Below are 16,577 nucleotides of genomic sequence, written 5' to 3'. Positions count from 1 at the left end.
TGGCAAACATAGTCGGAGAGTGGGCAGGGCTTCTATTCACTACTAGTCTACAATAAGACTAGCAGAGGAGGGCATGAGCGCTGGCTCAGGCTCGACCTATAAATTCTGTAGCACGTAATAATGCTCCATAGAGACAGGTTTGAGTTAAATCAAATACCTAAAGGAACAATAATCACACAACATTTCAGATGCTCTACTTTCAATTGAAAACAGAGTACATATTGATTTGGTCTCACCTGGTCTCCTTTTCGTCCTGCAGCACCGTAACCATCTTGTCCATCAATGCCCTGTGAAGATATTACACATTTATTACATGTTTACGTTAAACATTTCACAAAACAAAATTAACAAAGTATGTTGTCATGGTCTTCTTACCACTCTAATAGTTTGGAACTCAAAAGAGATAAGTCGCTCTTCGAAACATGGAGTCCAGGATCAGGCATAGAGTATCAGACAAATATTTACCAAGGTGACCACACACAGGCCATCTACAGAGTACTGGATACGTGAAAGGGATGCAGATGCTATTTTAGCTGGCCTGTAGCATAGTTGCACAACAGACATGCCACCCGCAAGCTCATCCCTTGTTCATTCACGGAACATAATGGTCCCTTCGCCTTCCATTTCCTGAGAAGAAACGCTTGAATTATCCTGCTGCAGATCTTCTTAAGTTTGCACCTCGGCCATTTTCTGTAAATACAGCCGAGGCACTATTCTTGATATTACCTATAATGGAACTCCCCAGCCTTCTGCAACCTCATTGAATATAGTGTTGGCTCTGTTGTAGGCAACCTGCATTATGCGCTGCTTAGTATAGGGTCTCTATTACGGCACCAATGAGATATTTTTAACTTTTTTTTCACTTGTACCAACAACATACAGCTAGATTGCCATATGTGTGTATGGTTACAAATTAATGAGTTCAGGTCCTCTTCTCTGTCTCCCTCGTTTTCTTTCTGAGGCTCAACATCAATACAAGATATTGTTTCTTCAGCTATCATTGAGTAGTCAGCATTTCCAAATTCTGAAAGTTCCCCATCTGCTACATTCAGGTAGTGCACACATGTCCAGTGGGGTAATGGATAAGGTATCACATGAATTAACTCAAATAACATCTTCCATTTCTCTAGCAATTGCCAATCGTCTCCAACACAATAAGCATCCTTAGCAAGGCTCGTTTTACCTGTCGGTCAAGTTCCTGAGACTGTCTCATTAAAAGAAACTAAGGGCTTCCACATTCAATGCTTTTCCGTCTAACTCAAATAAGATACTCAAAGATTTCCTCTTGGAGCTCTGACTACCACAACAGTGGCATGGGAGAACCATTTGGACTGAAAGACTGAATATTGCTCCAAGGCACCATATTTAGCTGTGTGTCAGAATATCATTAGCAAAAGTATTGTCTGAAAAAAATATAATGCACTTAATATTGTTTATAAAAAAGACTGTCCCATCGGGTGTAGATTTTAAAGTCACAATATTTCTGTCAGATGATATTTTGGTTATAACATTCTGGTACAATACCACATAGCTGCACGCCCTACTTCAGAGTACTTTACGGGGGCAAATATTTCACATGCAGTGACAATGCCTTTATTAAATAAATAAGATGGGAGACTCAATTTTCCAAAGTTAGTGCTAGCAACAATGTTTGACAATCTCAGTGCGTAATGTGTACTGGGGTTAACACAGGTGGTTGGAATGGGTACTCATTTTTGGGGTCCAGGACCCGCTTTTCCTAATTATTATACACTAAACTGTAACAGAACTCACAGCAAAAAGATAGCAACAATCATAACTACATTTACAATAGAGAATTTGACAGATGCAAACAGAATGAAGAACACATGTATAATATATTTGCATATATATCCCCAATATATGTGACTCCTAACCACTAGAAGCTATGTTCTGCCGTAGTTAGAAGAGACAAGTGTCAGCCACCAGCAAACAGTAAAGATTTTAACCACTATACATTAGAAGTGGACAGATAATGTGGGCTTACACAAACAGATGACATTAGCAGCTGTTGTAAAGTACCTTTGCTTTTACCTTTTCTTGTTCATAACAGACATCAGCACCAGAGACAATCAATGAGCTATGAACTTGATAGTGTTCGTTTCTGGCACCAACATGGAAGATACGACTTTATCCACTTTAAATTATTAAGTGCTCTTATTCATAATCCAGGATGGTGCTGTAGTCTTTCAGTATTTGGTAGCTTCACAGAGATCATAAGTCTTCATCCGTGGCAGCAATAGTAAGCTTTCACTATACAAAGCATCTTGTTAGTGCTTCCCAACTCCTAGGGATTTTCACAGAAGAAGTTATTCCAGATCCTCAAGAACTTAATAATCAGGAACCCCTTGTCTTCAGATACTTGTGGATGTTTTGAGAACTTATACTTTCGTACAAATAATAATTCATTAGTGTATTGTAGTTAAGGATGATAGGATTTGTGCTGTAACAAATCCTATAGAAGTCTGGAGCATTGTTTGTTTTAGTTTTGCTGAGTTACTCTGAATTAGCAGCTGTTCCCCTCTACTCCAGGGCTGTTATTGGCCTTGGGTACTGTACTAACACACTCATTTGGATATATTTGCTCATATATTTAAGCCATTTGAGCAAAGAAGATTAATGGAGAATACTTGCTGAAGCTATGGTGACCCTAACAATAGGTGTATCTTATTGACTAGGCACCACAGACTTACTACTGTTATCAATCACCTACTAAAATCTCCCAGTAAAATAAGAGGGACTCTTCTCACCACTCAGAGGCAATAAACCTAAAGAGAAGACTATTCTGCCAAGTTATGGTACTGCTCTACAGGTTTTCTCTTCCCCTTACTATTTCACCCTGGATTTCTCCCAGAGGAGTTGTTAAATGAAGATCCGAGAGATTTTGGTGGTGGTGAGATAGAGTGTCATCTATCTCCGACACATCCCTTCAGAGGTACATAAGATTTGAAGGAAATGCATTCTTGGATCAGGCTGGATACAGCCATTGGTCTGTACATCCCACAAATAGAGCTATGTTTGAGGTGGATGCTCAACGTCTTTGGAGGTGAAGTACCCTGAATGCTTTTAGTCTTGCTTTCCATGAGTGTGCGGAGGACCACACCAGAGGTATTATGTTTCATCGTGTGCATGAGAAGGTGCCCTTCATCATAGTGGCTTGAGGATAGAATAAGAGCCTGAGAGTATACTCAAGTGAAGCCAGTGAGAGTATACTCAAGTGAAAGGCCTATTAGCCTAACAAATTTGTCAAATGTATCTTCAAGGAATTAAGACAGAACTGTATGCCACTAGTAACCCATACCAGCTTGCATATTTTGTATTCAAGAAATGTAAGCACACTAAAGTGAAATGTGCAACTAATGAAGAACAAAAGCATCACAATGAAATATCATACAGCTCTTATGCACAGCATAACAAACAGGAAAATAGGTCACATATCAGAAATAAGGTTATACTTCCCGGGCCAGAGGTCATGTAGTTCTCACACATTAGTAATAATGGGTCTTTCTAAGACCCCATCAGTCATACTTCTGTCCTTCCTCCATTGTTTCTACACTGAGGACACTTGCCTCATGCTGCCACCTAGAGATGCTGTTGAAAACCTCTCAGTCTAGCAAATGAGGTCTATAGAGAGGTCACAGATGCATTACAAATGGCATCATGCACACCAGCCCTACAGACATTTTAGCTTTAATTGTGAGGTGATTAGAAGTGAAAAGAGATCAATCTAATGTTATAGAGGATGAAGGACATTTTCTGCATTCAACATTTCTGAGACTTAATAATGATTTATGGTTTATCTTCCCCAAGTATACCTCCACAACAATACAACAGGGACAAACATAATTTAATGTCAAATGCTCAATACTAGCAGGAACTTTAAACTAAAAAGTTTATAATGAGAAAGATCAATACTCACAGTATGACCTCTGCGACCTTCGGGCCCAACATTGCCAATCTCCCCAACATCTCCAGGTTCCCCCTAACATAATTTGAACCACAAATAACAGAACAAGAAATCAAATATTTACCAAAGTACCTTGTTTCAATTTTATCAATATAAAATGATCAATATCTGATGTTAAGCTGAATGCAAATGTAACTAAGGCTACAGTTAGGGGGTCAAAAGTTAGTAAAAAGGAAAAAGTGTCATAACTATTTAGAAATACTGATAAACTCAATAGATTTTTAAGGCTTTTTGCAAAAAAAAAGTGGAACACACAACTTGTGATCGAATCCTCTTGGGCATTATTTGTACACAATAACTAAACATGGTTCAAATGTAATAGAAAACCACACTAAATTAGCATTCTGAGGACCGGTGTGCACAGATTTCAATTTTTTTTTCAGCAATGTATTAATTTAAGAATTGTCTTTAGTGCCCACAAATTGAAATTGATTTACTGATTTAGCCACTGATATAATTAAAGCTAATGTTTCTGAAACCCGTAAACATCCTGCATATTTTACTCTCACCTTCTGTCCTTTTGGTCCAGGATTTCCAGCTGACCCAAGCAAACCAGGAGGCCCAAGATTTCCCTAAAGGATGTTAAAAATGTTGGTTATAAACAAATAAAAAAATAATGGTAATGTTTAATGCAAATTAATGGTGATGTTTGGTGTCTTTTCAAGACATTCAATACTGAGCAACAATGCCTTGTCCAAGTATGGACCTCTGCGTCCAATGAAAAAATATAATCATAAAACATATACTGAAAGTGATACTTGTGTAAAAGTAAAACCCCCACTTCCTCCTCCCTGGTTTTTTCAGGTAGAAATCTCTGCATCATTTTTGTGACTAGCTTATCATTTCGAGAACACATCTCCAAACTCATCTACACCTGCTTCTTTTTTCCTGAAAGCTTTAAAGAAAGTTCCTCCTTTTCTCCCTTTCGTTCATCACAAAACAGATGTCAAGGCCACTGTTACAACTTAGAATAGCCTACAGCAACTCTTTTTTCGCAGATTGCACAAATGTCTTCAGATTAACCCGTCTAAGCGGACCTCATTCACAAAAACACACACATGCAGACCTCACTGTCACCCTCACCTTCCTCAAAGTCACCATATGTCAAAATTAAATATTCTCCTCCATCATCAGAGAAGCATTTATACTACTTCTGTACATAATCAATACCTCCTTTCCAGTGGGAATTTTTCCTAGGGTGCGCACGTTCTGAGAATTCCTTCCACTACTGAAATAACACAATTTGACAATCTCTCTGACTATTGAGTAATGACCCACATACCCTTCATCAAAAAGAAACAGAGGTAGGATTTCTCATCCAATTAACATGAATCAAGCTTGAGACCTTAATGCAGCCAGACATTTTCTAAGTTGTAGACAAACCCTTCTTACAAAAGGTTTCAGTAACCCCTAACTTCTTGTGTTCCCTGACCTCTCTGCGACCTAACGATGACCACAAGGCCATACTGAATATCTTGTCACTAAGCATGGAATTCATCAACTCTCATCTTCCTTCGTCTCCATTTGGTTAAAATTCATCCTGATTGGGCTTTCTAGATATGAATGATCTATGATCGGCAGAGTGCGGCAAGGACTCCTCCTCTGACTTGTGGCCTGTAGTCTCTGAATTAAATCTCTCGGAGTCATCCGTGCATACCATGGAATCAAGACCAATCAATATTTTGATAATTCCCAACTCTATCTCAAAATCTCCTCAAGTGTAGACATTAACAGACTCAAGGCTTGAGCAATCCTGGATGTCTTTTCCCCACCTCAAACTGAAGTCGATGAAGAGCAATTTCATACTCAACAGCAAGAGTTCTAAACATGTACAGATCCAGGATGGACTCACTCATAGAGGAGAGAGATGCTGGAGGGATTCACATCACAACTTAACCCTAGTATAAAATCCAGGGCCTCCATAGCAGACGACAACCACAATTTGATAACTTTGCTGAGGACATGCAAAGTTCCTACTATAAAAGCTCCCCTCGGCAAAAATCAAATCCTTGCAAAGAAGATTGAAAACCACTGTACAGACTTTGTTCCTCCCCTCACCTGGACAGCAATCTTCTAGTTTCAGTGAAACATAGCATTCCTAAATTAAGAACATCCTATGCCTGACAGCTGACTCATCACAGCCATTTCATGACAATGACCTATACAGTTTGTCCAGGGCTTTGACTTCACATCAGCCAGTCCTTTGAGGACATTGATTGTCTACCCATACAAGTCTGGGTCATCTTTAACTCCTGATATATCACTAGCACCCTACAGGACAGTAACACCCAGCACCCTACCATACCAGCTTGAAACTGTCGGCATCTCAGGAGGGCAGTATAACTTATGAAACAAAAACGCTGCTGGTTTGGAAAGCAACAGGTGAAGAAAAGAAAAGACCAGAAAACCACCCATCTCAAATTATGGACCAAGACGGTGGAATATCATTCTGCCACAGAATAGGATTACTACTGTACTTCAGACAGTAGCTGAAGACTCATCTCTCAAAGGGGCCTTCCAGTGGAGAAAAAACCCCAGTTCTCTTAGCCCATCCCTGCAGCGCTAACATTAACAATAGGCATTCTAGACTGCTGAGCTTTTTTGAAGATGTCAATTAGGGATTAGAGTTCAGTAGTCACATCATATGGCAACCTTATAGAAGAACTTCATCTATCATTAACAAAGGACTTTGAGATTTTGCCAAACCATGGCCAAATAGAAGCCCTGTAAAGGGCCCTGCATCATCTCTCCACCTTGTCTATGCACACTGCTCTGTTGTTTGCCAGCTGCTTGTACGCTATCCAAATGTATACAATTGTAAATTGCATATATAGCACAGAGGGGCTCAATTCAGGAAAGGGTGGGAATTGTAATGCTGTGGTGAATTGGAAACAATGGTGGCAGCAAAATATCGCAAATCCCAAAACGGAATATAAAAGCTGTTTGCTCCACTACTACTGATATCTACTAAACAGTGACAGATCAATAAATGTTTTAAATGTAACATCTACATTGAATGCATTAAACTGGTTTTACTCTTGCATTTATTAACAGTTTACAAACAGTACTACCACTATTCACAAAAAATAGCTTGATGTTAGTTTTAAATAGTGTTAAAACCATAACCCATCTGCCACTACTTACAAGTTAAGGTAGACATGGTAACTACACAGCTCAAGATAATGACATGGGATTGGATTGTGCCTTAGGGGACTGTCACTTCCCCTTTCAAACCTTCCGTTTCTTTTGATCTGGTGGTATTAATAATTTATTAAAGTACTGCTTGCAATGAAAAAATAAATACTTATTTGTTGAATAGCCAAAAATGCCACTGGATCATATGCACTTTTTTTCCCAGTCAAATTTAGATTAGTTTCTGAAAATTGCACACTGCACCACATTATGCAGTTTCATGCATTGTTCATTGTTGTCAGCAGTGTTTCTTTAAAGAAAGTTCATGCAATTAATTTTAAGTCTTAAACCCTTTCCCAAAGCAGAACATTAGCTAAAGTTCTTTTTAGATAAACAAGGGGAACCCAATAGGTAGCTATGGACCATGGGTGTCAGTTAAGTTTAAGGAAAACAAAGGTCCTAAGCTTAAGCAAAATCGTACAATAATATTATATAGACCACAATAGGCTACTATACCCTCCCCACTCGATGCTCCAAATCAAGTGCGCAATCGGACCCGATCAGCGGTCCGCTCTTATCCAGACATCGTTCTAATCCCCGGTAAGTCCCCAGCTCATGGGAATGCCGGACGGACGCCCATCTATGCTTAATCCTAACCCCCGTTAAACCCTTTTTTATTAGCGGATCTTTGAACTTAATCAACCGCGGTTCAACGAAGGTCATCTAGCCCACGTTGCCCCCATAACCATCATACCACGGATACCCCGACAGGCTTCTACTTTAATGAGCCTACGGTACGTTCCGCTTCTCTAAGCTAATTACTCCAATAGCTTCCCCGCACATAAATTAACCCTTATTCCCTCCACAGCATCTGCGTGTCAAACTCTGCGCCCTAAGGAATCGAGCCAAGCGAACCATAACAGCACTTAGCGCGTATTGATCGGTTACGCCCTACTCCCCACGCCCTCAACCTCGGCGGAGGTAAGCAAGCGTCCAGACTAATGGCAATATCCCATGCCAGTCCCAAACTGCCACCGAACGGGCTGTGACTAAATGCCACCCCTTGCGCCCGAACCCCGTAGTTTACTGCAAAGCTGAAATGTGTTATACCATTGGTACACGCTACACTCCTCAGTGCAAATCCCGGTCCATACCCAGCATAGGTTCACACTGGTCTCCTCGCCACAATCAGAGAGGACTCAGTTAGTCACTAATTTACCTTCAGTGCACCGAGCGCCAATTGTTTTTTATTCAATTACCACACCCGTTGGCAAACACCTTACCACTGCGGTTCCGAAAAGTTATGTACAGTTTTGAAAATGCGGCTAAGCTGACTTCTCTCATTTTTTCTGGAATTGACACAAATTCTATTATTTCCATGTTCCTTTTCCCTGTTTCTCCGCCAACAGATGTACATAATATTTAAACCAGGCAAACTAATTTTTAAAGTCCTGAAGGTGATCCCTTTATAGCTTGAACATGGGATCGAAACGTCGACTCTTTTGAGTAGACATACGTTTAACCAATGTACATTAATGTGTGTATGTGTTACTCCAGGAAACACTGAAAATATTGATTCAAAACAGTGCCCTGATTGCTCACTCTCCTTGCCTGAAACACTTTCCCCTCTACTACCTTTTCTCCTATCCTTTCACTTACCTTTTCAATACGGTACAGGACTGTGCCTTACTGCAATGAAATGTTTTGTTGCCAAATGTATTTGAACCTTTAATACTTGACTTGATTAATAAATTCCCTGTCCGGCTGGACAAGGAAGAGATATATATAGTAGCCTTTTGTGGTCTATATAATATTATTGTACGATTTTGCTTAAGCTTAGGACCTTTGTTTTCCTTAAACTCATTAGCTAAAGTTCAGCACCCATAATGAAGAAATAAACTCAACAATATTTCTCAATATCCCAAAGATAACAGCAAATTCAACTTTAGTTTTGCAATAGGCCATGGTGCAGCTCACACGTCATTCAACCAATAACATGTACAAATTTACACAAACTAAATAAATAAAGAAGACATACACAAGAAAAATGAAATATGAGACGCGAAGAGTTCTCACTACATCACACCAAATTAACGTGGACATTAACAGCAATACTGCAGAAGGAAATATGCAACGCCTTTCTGTTGGCTGCACATCTCAATCACATTATGTTTCATTCATGAGCAGGGCTTTGTTGCCAATTTTGATGATGCTAGGTGGAAATTCAGCTTGTAGTATTGTAATAAAGACTATGAGTGCATGTAAAATCAGGGCTGGTCATTCTGGCTCCTCGGCTCGTATCACTTCAAGAGTTTGCTGCAAATTTCCTTAGCGAGGCTTAGTGAGATATCTATTGCACGTCTATTAGGGCCTGATTCGGGGCCTTGTAGGTAACCATTGGCAGTGTACATGATTTTCATGTAAATCCATTGTTCCAAATATGAGGCCTGTGTCTATGTTGCTTGAAAAGAGGGTAATGGCTATAGAATCCACCAGTGGCTGAAATAAAAACATATCCAAAGAATAAATCTGGTGCAAACTAAATTTGTAATTTTTTCCACATACCTGCTGACCTGGTAGTCCTTGCAGCCCTGGAGGTCCTCTTGGTCCCGGTAAACCACGAATTCCCTGGTGAGAAACACAAAAATATGCAACTGAAAACTGTTTAGGTGTGTATATGTACGTACATTTAAACGTTCGGCTGAATCTCTTATGATAATGTAAATTTTATGTGTGAGGATTCCAAGCACGATCCTGAACCAGCTTCACCACAATGAGAGCTGAACCAACAAATAGGTTTTACAATAATGGCCAAATAGGGTTTACTTCGCTTAAAATAATATACAATCTAAGTGATAGGATGTATTTTAAATATGTGCAACTCCAAGACTTTTTTGTTCGTAAGATGAATGTGAAAGAAATAAGACACTCGGACATCTTACAATGTTTGTACTCAGGTCGGAATAAATCATTGATTAGTGAAAGCTACAGACTTCTGAATCAGGCAAAGAGAGACGATTGTGATAAATTAGCATCCAAGTGGACGGCCAGGCTCGGATTAAATATAACTTCTAAGCAAATATCCGCTTCTCTTCTTCAGATTAATCAAGTTGTACAGTCTTCTAGTATTAGATTGTAGTTTTATAGGACTATCTGCCAATTATATTATACCCCTCAGAGAATTTCTAGCTGGGCATCAGAAAATTATAAAAATGAACGCACAAACTGTCCTAAATGTAAACTGGAGGCTGCTGATATTGGCCATATGCTCTATTCATGCCCGGCATTATTAGAGTTCTGGAAGGGTGTAGCAGATGTATTAGAAAGGAAACATATTGTGTCTCCGCCTCTCTCAGCTCACTTGATTCTAATAGATCTTCAAGAACTGAATTGTCCAAATAAAGATCTGAATTCTATTTTATTTGCTTGCGCAAGATTAACTATAGCTAGAGCATGGATAGCGCCAGATCCGCCACACGTTATGGAATGGTGGGCTTTGGTGAATGAAATACACACCATGGAGATTGCTTTAGCTAGACTTAGAGGGCCTAATTCTCTGAGGAAAAAAGAAAGGGTTTGGGACATTATATTTGGATCAGAATAACTTTCCAAAAGTAGATTTGATGGTTGAGACCACATTGCAGTTTTCTGATAAGTTTTATGGTTATTTTTTTCTCCTCTGTAATGCTCAAGTATTCTTTTTTTGAAAATGGTTACTATATAACTATGCCATGATTTGTAAATGTATTTATTTTATGTGCCTCTCGCAATATCAATAAAAATGCGTAAAAAAAAAATACAATAATGGCCAAATAACCTGCCCAGGGTCACACCATTAGTAGATCGTCTTTTGGAACAGTGCTCTCTGATAGACACATACATGGATATCCCAGTGAATATCTTTAGCATTGATGGCTATTGTTCATTCCAATGTAATACAGACACCAAAATGTCAATCGAAAGACACTGCTAAATATAGTATGGTGCATCGTTCCTTTTTAGAACTAGCCATCCCTGGAAGCCATTATAAAAATATGTACATCACAGGTTTTTCATTTGAAATTATGTAATGAATGGCAGATAAAAAGTATTTAACATTCCAATTGGAGTAATGTGTGCATATGTTTGCTACTTGACTTTTCATTGTAAAAAGGTTTTTAGCAAGTGTCTGAAAAAGCTGGGATTCAAATCATGAAGTAATGAGTATGGGAACATTTTGGTAACAGTTTACAAGTTTTGTGGAGAAGTTTTTGTTCTTTTGTGAAACTTCAGAAAAGTTAACAACGTTTGTTTTACAAAGGTAGATGAAAAAACCTACTAAAATGGCTTCCTCGTGAATAAAACCAAACAAATTATCATTATACATCCTCCTTACTAACATAAGTGAGAGAGTAAGCTTATTTTAATGAAATAGCAATTCACTTTTTGAACTATGAGTTAGAAGAAAACATTTATTTTTCAAGACAACCTAAATCCTTGTAGAATTGGTAAAAAAATAAAAAATGTGCAATGTTCACCAGATTTTTTGGTAGATTGGCACAACTAACCTCTTTTGGTAAATTGAAAACTTTAACCACCTCCTTCATAATGCATCTATATGTCCACTTTACTTGAAAAAATAATTATTTGAAGGAAATGCATTTGAAAATGAAATCTTGTGAACAGTCTGGAAAAAACAGACTTCTGGAGAAGTAGGTACAGGAAATGCAAAAAAATTCTAAAAAGTAGTAATGTGGTGTTTTCAAGAGATCTGTGAACAATTCATAAGTCAAATGCCTTCTCAGATATCAAAAACACAAACAAAATTAATTATAATAATAAGGCATAAATAGGTAGATTCATCAAGCATTTTTGCGAGCGCAAACCGTGCGAATCGCAAAATTTGGCCGTTTGCGCCCGCAAAAATGGCATTTGGATTTCAACAATGGGTCATGAACTCGCAATTTGAAAAATCGCAAATAATTGCGATTTCTCAAATTGCGATCGCATTTAACCCCTTCAGTGCTAATGACAAGGGTAACTCGTCATGGAGTTTCCATTGATTTCAATGGAAATTACATTGAAGTTACAGAAGATGCTTAGCATCCAAGTGGTTAAGGAATCTCAATTAGAGATTCCTTAAATGCTATTCATGAACCTTTGAAAAATTGCAAATTCGCTATTTTTTACCGCTATTTACTGACTTTGTGGTAAATAGCGAAAAGTTTTCTACGTGGTATGTTACACACACACATGTCCTTTGGACATGTGTGTGCGCAACACCAGTCTACATTGACATTTCAGGGGGGCTACAGGGTGTCCTTTTGACACCCCTGGCACCCTTGAAATAGCATCCTTATTTGCGATTATCAATTTGCTAATCGCAAATAAGGAGGCTGTAGGAATCACAATTTATTTTGCGATTTCTACATGAATCCCGATTTGCAAGTACTTAATAGCGATTCCTTAATAATCGCTATTAAGGACTCGCAAATCAGGACATTGATGAATCTGGCTGAATGGGCATGGTGAAGGTTGATGTACCATAAGTGGCAAGCATTTTTGTTTTTTTTGCAGATAAAAGAATGCATGTTTAAAAAATTAAAAGATACACCTTATAATTTAGAACTACTAGCCTTTGATTCTTACATTTTTGGTAATATTTTCCATGGTTGACTCTAGGAACAAAACCTTTCATAAAACAATAGATTAAAATGCTGCTGAACCCTGCTCATAACCCAAGTGATCTGCACATTTCAAGCTGACCGGCTCATTGCCGCAAAATAATGTCTTGTATGTTAAGGGTGTCATTGAGATGCTCGTTCAACCATAAAATAATACTGGGAGATGCCCTCAACTATTAAAAAAATGCTCATGAACCTCTCAGTGATGTGTGATCACAATAAAAAAAAAAAATTAATTGAAAGAATTTACTAAAAACACTATATGGTCAAAAGTAAATTTTTTGTGAAACCTTTTTTTAATGAAACTTTTATTAAAGAAACATCATACCAGTCGGGTAGAACACATTCTGGTAAGGGGCAAACAGTTTTTTTGTGAAAAATGTGTAGAATTGTAGTCTACAAGATGAGAGACAAAAATGTTAGGCTGTGTATGATGATGCTCCTATACAAACCGGGGACTCAAATGTACTCGAGGGGGAGAAGGTGAATGTTTCAGCAATTCTGCTGTACACCTTAAAAATCAGAGAGCAAAAATGAAGTGTTGTGGAGACAGGGCATCATCTTTGGAGATACCTCAACCCCTGAAGGATGACTTTGAAAAGCTAACAATCAGTGAGGAAATCTCTTCCATGAGACTGTAAAGTACCAGTGGAATGGAAGTTGACTGAAATGTAATCTTTAGAAAAACTCTGCAACTTTTGCTTTTATGCAGGGGAAGTCACAATCATAACCTAAATTATACCAAAATTTGGTAAACAAAGAACTATGCTTGCTCTACCTGCCAATTAACGCAGATGATAAAATCATTTAATAAATCTTAACCTCTCACTTGCCGCAAGCCCTTCTGTTCTTAACAGAGCCCACCAGGTCTGTTTGAAAATGCCACTATTAGAAAGTAATATAAGCTAAATGTCCAGGTAGGAATCATTAACAGAATCAACTTCACATTTACATATGTCACATCAGTGATCACACAAATCAGTATAGTAACCAAAGGGTTTATATCAAAAATATAAAATATATTTATTTTTGATTTTCAATGCATGAAAAGTAGATAATCAAGAACTGGCAACAGAATGACTACCAAAACATATGAAATAAATTATGGGGTAGTCCACAAACACCTTCAGCGTATAATGTGGATACAATGTAGGAACCACATACAGATAGATATTTACACATACAAATTCACAAATCCAATTATACAGTGAATTATACAGTGTATTGCATAAAAGGTGTTAGGCGTCGACGTTTCGGTCCATGTTGGTCAAGTCGATCCGTAGGACCATCTTCAGGACAGAAAAGTTGCACAGAAGTCTATAGTACAAACATAATAACATCAATAAAACCCTGAGGTACAAGGAGACCAATATCCAGCTCAACACTAAAAGTCAATAAAGTGATACTAAACACACAACCGAAATCCCAGTGCAATTAAAAAGAGCAAAGTGCCAAGTAAATCTATAACCACAGGCACATGCAACCAAAGGTACTGGACATATAGTGATACTAATGTCCTCAGTCAATGTTAAACTCGCGTAATTCACATGCGACCAACCAAAGGTGTTGTTACAGTGCTTCTCCAGTTACCAAAGGTGCGAAAATCTAGTGCTTAGTATAGAGACTGCTGTACGCCTTATTGATAAACTTAAGACTGAAATCGCTGACCTGGAAAAACAAATACGAGAAGATCCAGCGATTACAGATGCGAATGATTTCCTAAGTAAACTTGATTTTACCATAGCTGAGTTCCAACGGATTAACATCCTTAAGAAAACCGAAAAATTACAAAAAGATCTGAGAAATTACAGCCGTGAACGCACTTATCCGTATTTGAAAAATGATTTCTTCCAACAGACAGGCAATCAAGGGAATCAGGGATCTAAGCACATCACTTTTTCCGACTCGGGCTCTTCTAGCTCTGATGATAATCTGAATAGATCTACTTCCTCATTTAGATCTAATAGAGGAACCAACTCTACACCTTTTTTAGGAAGAGGTCAATCGCCACACAGGGGACGATCCCGGAACCCGAGACGAGGCTGGTTCCGGAATCAGTACACTCCGGGATTCAGACAGACATGCAACAATTATTACGAGTGGTAACTACAGAACCTACTGAGACTATAGGTGCCAGCACCACTAACCACTCTAATATGGAAGTTGTACCCATCTTTAATCTGTCTTCATACCAACTAAGCGCCAGGGAAGTTGAAGTGTTGAGCCATGGTCTTTCATTTGTACCAACTAATAGAAATGATCTTTTTACTATTTTGGTTGAGACACACAGATTTTTTAGAACCTTAAGGTTAAAAAATTTTTTTCACAAAACAATTACCAATACACCCATAAATATCAGTGGCTTGAAATGTCCTTCAACATTCTTTCCAGCGAATAATTTGATCCCTAAAGAAATAATTACATTCGAAAATGTGGTTTTGACCGAAATCGAGCAACTCTTCCAAAATAGAAAGTTTGCTAGGTTCAATCTCGCCAAGGATGACATGTCCATCATTAAAACTTTGGCCGAGCGGGAAGACCTGGTGGTCAAGCCCGCCTATAAAGGCGGTGGAATCATCCTACAGGATAAAATTCTATATGATCAGGAGGCCCTGAGACAACTTGGTAATTCTGACCATTATAAAAAGCTTCTCTGTGATCCAACGACAAGGATCAGAAAACTTATCTTGACTCTTACCACCAAAGGTCTTGACGGACTATGGCTCAGCAAAAAAGAATTTGAGTATCTTAATAAAGATGACTTTAGTATTCCAGCGTTTTATACGCTGCCAAAGATTCATAAGAATAGCCAGCAGCCACCGGGAAGACCTATAATGGCTGGTGCCAGTCGGTTCTGCAACCATTGGCAGAATACGTTGACTATTTTCTGAAGCCTTGTCTCTAAAACTAGGTCATTCACTCAAGACAGTAGAGACGTAATTGTCAAACTTAAAGGTGTCCATTATAGCCCAACATATAACATCTTGGCTACAATGGACATCGAAAGTCTCTACACTAATATACATCAAGCTGAAGCACTACAAATGATTCTCAACACGTTAGAGACCCGTACACGGCCCCATCAAGTCCCCACGTGGTTTATCACGGAGTGTGCAAAGATTGCCTTAAAAGAAAATTATTTTCTTTTTAATAATGATTTCTCTGTGCAACTCAAAGGCGTGGCAATGGGGGCAGTTTTTGCCCCTACAATAGCAAATCTGTTTGTGGCAGAGTTTGAGGAACAAGTAGTTTTCAATAACAATCCTTTCCTTCCTCACCTCTCCAACTATCTAAGGTACATCGATGATGTCTGTATAGTTTGGGAGGGTACACAAGCTAAATTGGAAGAATTCCATCTATGGCTCAATTCAAAAGATGTGAACTTACAATTCACTCAGGAAAGTAACTCTGATGTCATCAATTTTCTAGATCTCAACATTATGCATGTTGATGGGGCATTGGCCGTAAGTTTGTACACTAAGCCTACGGCACGGAACATCCTCTTAAAATATAGTAGCCACCACCCCCGCAGCCTACGAGATAACCTCCCTTTCGGTCAGTTTCTCCGTATCCGGAGGAACTGTACCAGAAGGGAGGATTATTTCAGAGAAGCCAAAATATTACAAGAAAAACTTGTGACACGTTCATACCCTTACCGGCTGGTAAAACATGCTATGAAGCGTGCCTGGTTCTATGACCGACAGGCCTTACTGCAGAAAAATCAGTCTATGACTTCTAACTCTAGTACAGAGCAAACTACATGTGTCTTGACTTTTGGCACAGAATCGACAGAAATA

At 38.6% G+C, this 16,577-nt stretch overlaps 1 protein-coding gene across 1 annotated transcript in view; it reads right to left on the bottom strand.

Annotated features, from left to right (window-relative positions):
- LOC147689264 (collagen alpha-4(VI) chain-like) overlaps nt 1–16,577 on the bottom strand; it is a 495,718-nt gene that overhangs the window by 104,325 nt on the left and 374,816 nt on the right. Inside the window, exons 26-29 of the mRNA XM_086942070.1 lie at nt 9,683–9,745; nt 4,495–4,557; nt 3,938–4,000; nt 237–287 (exon numbers count right to left, since the gene is read on the bottom strand). Of these exons, the coding sequence (XP_086798196.1) occupies nt 237–287; nt 3,938–4,000; nt 4,495–4,557; nt 9,683–9,745 (240 nt within the window). The remainder of the gene's footprint in view (nt 1–236; nt 288–3,937; nt 4,001–4,494; nt 4,558–9,682; nt 9,746–16,577) is intronic.

The sequence above is a fragment of the Lissotriton vulgaris genome, chromosome 10, assembly GCF_964263255.1.
Source record: "Lissotriton vulgaris chromosome 10, aLisVul1.2, whole genome shotgun sequence".
NCBI lineage: Eukaryota > Metazoa > Chordata > Amphibia > Caudata > Salamandridae > Lissotriton > Lissotriton vulgaris.
This window is presented reverse-complemented; position numbering and strand designations above follow the sequence as displayed.